General features: G+C 34.6%; 1 protein-coding gene across 1 annotated transcript; it reads right to left on the bottom strand.

Moving 5' to 3' along the window:
- Positions 1-194: 194 nt before the first annotated feature.
- LOC121865717 lies at positions 195-7,228 on the bottom strand. Its single transcript, XM_042365242.1, has 3 exons — positions 7,121-7,228; positions 2,251-2,512; positions 195-424 (listed from the first exon to the last, which is right to left on the bottom strand). The coding sequence occupies exons 2-3, from the start codon at positions 2,498-2,500 to the stop codon at positions 195-197; spliced, it is 480 nt and encodes a 159-aa protein (XP_042221176.1). The 5' UTR covers positions 2,501-2,512; positions 7,121-7,228.
- Positions 7,229-8,439: the final 1,211 nt, after the last annotated feature.

The raw sequence follows: 8,439 nt of genomic DNA, 5'->3' as shown, positions 1-8,439 counted from the left end.
TCCCACTGATGATGGCCACCGTCCCTACAACTAACTTCCACTGATGATGGCCACCGTCCCTACAGCTAATTCCCACTGATGATGGCCACCGTCCCTACAACTAACTTCCACTGATGATGGCCACCGCCTCTACAGCTAACCCCTACTAATGACCACTGTTTTAAGAGTTAAGCACCAAGATAAACACACAAACATTACTCACCTGCATCTACCGTCCGAGATGATTTTCCTAACTTCTCAGATAAGAGTTGTTTGGTGCACTTGTATGTGGAAATGGACCAGGACTTAATCGTTTCCATTTTACTAGACCCTGTACGGACGACGGCGGCTCCATTTTCTGTGCCGGGGGTTGTTGGCGTAGCTAATGGAATAGGCGACATGGCTGGAAACGGCGAGATATAACAGTCCCACTTATTGCCGTATTCTGAAACATTCCTCACATAGGGGTCTAGGGCTTAAATTCTATCTTATGAGGTTGAATTTAGCAAAGGCGCTTCTTTTTAGTATGACTAATGAAAGCCGTGAGGGTGGAGACTAGTAAATACTCTATCTATTAGTTTATACAGGGGGGGGAGGGGCTTGGATATTAGTATCTAGGTATACTGTATGTACATAGATAAGTGTGTGTGCAAGGGAAGGTGAGGGAACGACATGAAGGACTTGGGGAAGTGTAAGCATGTGTACCACGCAGCCTAAATTCCCAAATACTGTATCAGCTTATAACTACAGCAGCAGAAGGAAGACAGATAGAAAAAATAACACAGGGTAATAAGTTTCCTCTATATTAAGCAGAAACATTTAAAAAAAAAACATTAAAAAACAGGTTTCCAGTCATCCTAAGATATTTTCCCATTGATGGCTTGAAACCTGATTATCATATTACAAATTAAATATAAAAGAGTTGGTATAAAATCGAGAGTGACCTTTATGAGACAATGTACTCTGTGTTACCAGGAGGTTTGTCAGCATATATCATAGACCAGACTAGCATGTTACTTAAAATAGTACTTCTCAATGCTGGCTGAAGAGTAGCAGGTTTGAAGTGTGGCACTGTACATGAGGAATCAGTTAGTGCCAGTTAAAAGTTCTAAGAGTTCAAATTTCAAAACTCTTACATGAAAACTCCCTCTGAATTCCCACACTTTTACAGACTTTATTAAATGTGTTTTAATTCAACAAGTATTAGAGGTTTAAATGCTGTATTGTTGGTGCTAGGTAACCTCCTCGAGAAGCTAGGTACAGTGCCTCGAGTGTTATGCTTGTAATACTAAATGAGTCACAAGCTCTAAATTTTCAGTCTCGCGGATGACACCTAAATGGAATGTTTAATGCCATGACACCAGCCTTGTCTACGGTGTAAAGACCCATAATACACCTCGGAGCAACAGTCTGGTTACTGAAAGACAGATATCCCGAGTCCCTGCTTTTAAAAATGAAGTCAGAAATGGTACTTGGACCTCTGTCTACAATACACTAACAGTTGAACAAATTATTTACACTTCTTTGATCAAAGATATATATCAAAGGCACCAATATCACTCAATCATGATCCCCATTTCTGATCAAACAGAAGAAGTTCATGATGAGGTGATGTCTAACTCTGAATAAAATATATTTTTTACTATGACAACCTGAGTTACTGACTGTGTACAAAAATATTATCTTATTACACTCAGACACAATGATGGTCCCACTAAACTGACACGGCAATAAAGAATCATCAGACCATGAAGCACTCGACATTCTTACACCATGACATCATAACACAATAAAGAAACTGCTTGCAGGGAAGGTCACTCGTAATCTCCCAGACAGACTAACACTTCTATGTAATAAATTCAACCAATCAGCTGCCCCCAAATGAGTAAGAGAATGAGGGAAATTTTTTTGTAGGTAAAGGGACCCAAGTTATAGTAAGAAGAGAAACTATTTTTCCAAACTTGATAAAACTTTCAAGCTTGAATTATGAGCTTTACACCAGAGACTAAGCTGGCGCCATGACATCAAGCCATTCATAGAGATTGTGACTTTAATTATAATATATTAGATAGGTGTAAGTTTATCCAGTCTGTAAAAATAGTGTTAATAATAAGAGATATCACTTCATCTATAATACTGAAATGAAAAAAAAATCATGCCTACTGGAAATAAATTGGACTAAACATGCCTTAAATTTTTTCCTAATCACAATTTATTTTACAGATAAGAATGAAACTGATCGAGAAATAGAGAGGGTCGAGAAACACCCACCAGGACTACTCGCACTATTGGGCGAGGTGTAGGCTGACCCTGGGTTGTGAGGGTACTGTGGGAGGGACGTTGGTCGAGCCTGAGGTGTGGGGATGGGCTGTGTGGGGGAAGTGGCGGGAAGCTGTTGTATCCCTGAATTTGGTATGGCATTGGGCATGGGAACGCCCGCTAAAGGCTGGTTCTCTCCGCAGGTTGACCCATCATTCAGGGCGACAGACTGCATTCCTCCCTCGCTAAGATCTCCATCCATGTCTGCTACTGACTGTGTTAAAGGTGTAAATAAAGACATTATATAAAGTACAGTAATTATATCCTCTAAACTCGTCTCATTCTTTAATATAAATTCAATCAAAAAATTTATATACGTACACTATTAAATACTGTAAGATAAACTAATATAAAAATATTACCTATAATGTTTAAATGCAACATACAAAATAAAAATTACATTTAAACATTTTTGGGGGGACAAGAAATTTAAAATTAATTAAAAAAATAATAATTTACTACAAATGTTAACCAGTACATCAATAAATAAATTTCCCTCCTTGCAAACATACAAAAAAAAAAACCATCATTTATACACTACATGATAACAGTTCCTGAACACAGCTGTCCTAACATAATAACCAAATCATTATAAAGTCAAATCACCAGTTTAAATTAACACCACTCACATAGCTAGCTACAGCCTCTGAGTAACACGACCAGACACCACCAAACATTCAAATGCCACTAACAGAAACTCGACAATTTATGATTATACCTAAATAGCAAGAAATAATAGACTAATATAATAAGGCTATTGCATATTCTCTTTAAACTCAACCTGGAAACTATCATACAAACACTAAACTAATCTTGAGGAATATATAGACACAAACAACATAACAAAAACTAAAGTACTGTACAACACTAGTTAGCAACATCATTTTTATCATCTTACAACTGACTTCTTATCAGTTAAGCAATTAAGATAACCCGTGGTTAATGTAAACCAGAATACACGATACTTCCTCTTGACAAAACATCACCAACTACCTATTCCCCACAACTAGAGGACATTGACATAACAATCAATACTCCTCTTTTAAAAACACTAGGCTTACTTTCTGTGCTTGTTCAACATTCAGTACTAAAGGTCAAAAATTGATAAGGAGATTACGGTATATTTCAAGTAGATAAGATGGCAATTACATAAAAAAAATTAGCGTGTGAATATACTAAAGGAGGTGTTTTTTATATTGACAATTTAGATAGAGACGAGAGTTTATGTAATGCTAATAGTTAATCTCTTCATTAAACAGATGTTACTTTTAATATTTGATTTGGTTAATGCTCATTGATTTTATTGAGTACAGAGGGGGTTCCTGGATACAAGTGGTTATGATGAATGAACTAGAAAATGGATGCTAGTAGAGAAATTAAATAGCATGACAGTCTTCTACAGCAAGCAAGGGGTTATTATATACTGATGACTAAGCACTCATTGTTTTACTATACAGTATACAGTACCGGTACATAAGAGCTATCACATGGTATTGCTACACTCAAACCTAGACTAGCCTAACCAAACCAAACCCAACCCAATCAGACCTGACCTGACCTTACCTGACCTGACCTGACCTAACCTAACCAGAAGCCATTAAAATTCAAAACACTATTACTACAAGCTGATCAGTACTGAGAGTTCATGAGAGCAAATCCCAGTTCTAATTTCCAGGATATAATTTACTGATACCTGGCTACTTGGGAAAATGGTCAGAAATCATATAAAAACTAAAATGAAAGGATAGAGGACCGATAAATGTAAGATACTGTAGCAGCCACTGTAGGAAAACGTCAATATGATTTTTATTTTATTTTTGGGGGGACAGGAGTCGCACAACAACAAAAAAATACTTAAATTCACCGTACCAAAATATATTCCGGTACAGTATATATTTGACCTTATTGGATTAAATTTTACACTGTCTACCTTGATCATATATGTATACTGACTCAAACAAGACATTCATTAAAGGCAAGAACTAGGAGTATTTTTAATTAGCTGGATTCAACAGGAAACAGGTTTGATGATAACAGTTGGGTTTTTTCCAGTTCATATCCGAGTGTCAGGTGAAAGAGGAGTGACAGAGGCCGATGTATGTTTTAAAGTGACTCGTGTCTTCTTTCAGCCAAGCAATATTCTTTTATAAATAATATTGAGCCTGGATTACTATTTTATACTTAAACTTGGGATTTGTAGATGTAAGACTAATGCACACACACACACACACACACACACACACACACACACACACACTAAACCTCAGATATACACATTAGAGATTCTTAATACTAATCCCTTACCAGTCCATTAGGTTAAGTTAAGTTAGGTTATGATTGGTAAGGTTAGATTAGGTTATGATACTTCGTGATTCTCAACTCGGAAGCTGAAAAAACACATTTGTTTAGCGTTTCCACAAATAAAGACAACCTCCATTGCATTAAGTATTAAATATTGCACAAAAATCACACCAAATTAATCCACCAAATTAGCAACACGAGCTAACACGACCTCACGAAACTATGGAAGGAATTACAGTAAGAACTCAATTATTTGATCTGTTAACGAGTAATAATTGTAATCTCTATATAATGCAGTTTTCTATATATAATCCGTGAGGGGGGGGGGAGGGTGAGGCAACAAAAAGATCCTCGATATAATGGACTTTTCATATCTATATAGTTTATTAAAAGGTTTCATATATAACGGACCTCGATATAATGGACTTTTCATATCTATATAGTTTATTAAAAAGGAGGTTTCATATATAACGGACCTAAATATAATGGACCTCATATCTTTCTTCTATATAAATAACCCTCGATATAATGGACTTTTCATATCTATATAGTTCATTAAAAGGAGGTTTCATATATAACGGACCCTCGATATAATGGACTTTTCATATCTATATAGTTCATTAAAAGGAGGTTTCATATATAACGAACCCTCGATATAATGGACTTTTCATATCTATATAGTTCATTAAAAGGAGGTTTCATATATTACGAACCCTCAATATAATGGACTTTTCATCTCTATATAGTTCATTAAAAGGAGGTTTCATATATTACGAACCCTCGATATAATGGACTTTTCATCTTTATATAGTTCATTAAAAGGAGGTTTCATATATAACGAACCCTCGATATAATGGACTTTTCATATCTATATAGTTCATTAAAAGGAGGTTTCATATATAACGAACCCTCGATATAATGGACTTTCCTCCCCATATAGTCCATTATATAGAGGTTTCACTGCAAGTACTAAATTCCTTAAGACGATATCAAACAAATTAACAAAATCAACGACTAAACACCACAGCCCTCGAAAGTAATTAGAGTATTGTCATAGTTAACTACTGTACGATCATTTGGCTTTATCCTAACAACTAATGTGTAGTTTTCATTATAAATATTTTTGGGTTAATTTGTTATTGATGTTCACACTGGTTCAACATGTAACGTACACAGTGTATGTATATAGTTTACATAGTGTAGATATATAAAGTGTACATACTGTAGGTATATAGTGTACATACTTAGGTATATAGTGTACATACTTAGGTATATAGTGTACATTGTGTAGGTATAGTGTACATTGACAGTTTATGTATAAATTGTACATAAATACAGTAAAATATACATAGCCAGCATAAGTATCCAAACTATTTCAATAGGTCAAATATTGCACCATAAACCTCGAGCCAGAATTTATACTCTTGATACACCCAAACTCACAATATCAACACAGACACCACTATAATACAGACACCACTATAATACACAGACACCACTATAATACACAGACACCACTATAATACACAGACACCACTATAATACACAGACACCACTATAATACACAGACACCACTATAATACAGACACCACTATAATACACAGACACCACTATAATACACAGACACCACTATAATACACAGAGACACCACTATAACACACACAGACACCACTATAATACAGACACCACTATAATACACATACACCACTATAACACACACAGACACCACTATAACACACACAGACACCACTATAACACACAGAGACACCACTATAACACACAGACACCACTATAACACACAGAGACACCACTATAACACACAGAGACACCACTATAATACACATACACCACTATAATACACAGACACACCACTATAACACACACAGACACCACTATAATACAGACACCACTATAATACACATACACCACTATAATACACAGAGGCACCACTATAACACACAGACACCACTATAATACACAGAGACACCACTATAACACACAGACACCACTATAACACACACAGACACCACTATAACACACAGACACCACTATAACACACACAGACACCACTATAACACACATACACCACTATAACACACACAGACACCACTATAACACACACAGACACCACTATAACACACACAGACACCACTATAACACACATACACCACTATAACACACAGAGACACCACTATAATACACATACACCATAAGGTCTTGGCGTGGCACCCTGAGACACTACGTTAAGTCCCACACCATTACACTATACATTCCAACCTTTACTATATACCCAGGGACCTGTTAGTTACCTTTAATATAATAATAAATAAATATAAGGTTTTTAAATCCTTATAAACTGAGGAATTAATAAACTTCATGTAAAGTTCCTAAGAGCTAAAAACCACATGACAATTTAATACACTAGTAACATCCTATAAATCTATACCGTATAGTATTTAATATATACTTCTTAGGTAGCTCGTTGAATACTATAAGACTATAATACTGGTTTTTTACGTACCGGGGGCTGTGGTTCATAAAATAAAACACTTTTGGTAGCTGTCAAGTCTCATCAAAACACAAGCTGTCTGCTGCTGACGTCACATGCCGCGTATCACCCCGGAGTAGCCATCAGTCTATATATATTCTATTTATTATCTATATTACCATTAAATATACATATAAATCATTCAAATAATATAATATGTATTTATTTCTTTTTAATTTTACTCATTTTATAGGGTTAATATTACCCCGTTAGGTTGTATAAATGTGTATTAGTTTTGCAGACTATTGCTATGTGATAATATTACTACAACAAATCTATCCACAATTGTATTAACATAATGGTGATAATTAGTTTATTTAATAATTTTTCCAGTAAAATTATGAGGATATATAAATAGTAAATAGTAATTCATGGTTTCCTATCATAAAAATAATGGTTATCGATTTTCGTCTTTTGAAAACTAGGACATATGACAAAATACTTAGTGTATAATTTATTGTATATTTTGTTAATTAATTGAGTAGAACAGTCAATTTCCTCCTTTATAATACTAAATAACTATATATTCACTAAATACAAGTACCAAAACTTTTACCGAGAACTGAACTTGCAATAAAAATTTAATATAGGGTAGAGCAACTATCTAGGAAGTAAGAATTATTAACAAATATATATCCAACTGAGTTATTAAATGCTAAATATAATATTCTCTGGAGTATTTTTTCCCTGTTCAAGACCTTACCTGCAATGGCGACTGGTTAGGTGTTGAATTCTACCTGTGTGTACTTGGCATAGTTACCTCGTCATAATTACAGGTATATTGATTACTGGATCAATATATACTACACAATGGTGTAATAATTATCAATGCTTGTCTCTTGCGTATTTTTTCGGTAATCCTCCATATTAAATTAACTCTTATTTACCATTTCATAATCACCAAGAGTCATTTAAATAAGTTCTATCAAATTTACATCTCATTGTAATTATTGATCAATTTAATATGTATAAGAATAATGTAGCTGTTTAATTAGGATCTGGTGGACAAGGTGTGATAGCTGTTTTAAAACCTATGTCTACTCAGTTGTGTATTACTATAGAAAAATATACTATAGTTCTGTATTACTGTAATGAAAAGTACTATTTTGAAGCCCAGTACTGGTAGACTGTTCCATAGGTCTACCTCCGTATGTACAAGGAAGTACTTTTATATTCGTCCTGCACAATGACAAGCTTAAATTATGCTCCATTGTATTGGTGATGTATAGACTTAAATAATAAATAGCTTAGGTTCATATTTTTCATCCCTTTCAAGATGAATGATAATCTAT

This window comes from Homarus americanus, unplaced genomic scaffold, assembly GCF_018991925.1.
Source record: "Homarus americanus isolate GMGI-L3 unplaced genomic scaffold, GMGI_Hamer_2.0 scaffold14554, whole genome shotgun sequence".
Classification (NCBI taxonomy): Eukaryota; Metazoa; Arthropoda; class Malacostraca; order Decapoda; family Nephropidae; genus Homarus; species Homarus americanus.
Note: the sequence above shows the minus strand (reverse complement) of the source record. Positions and strands in the feature narration are given on the sequence as shown.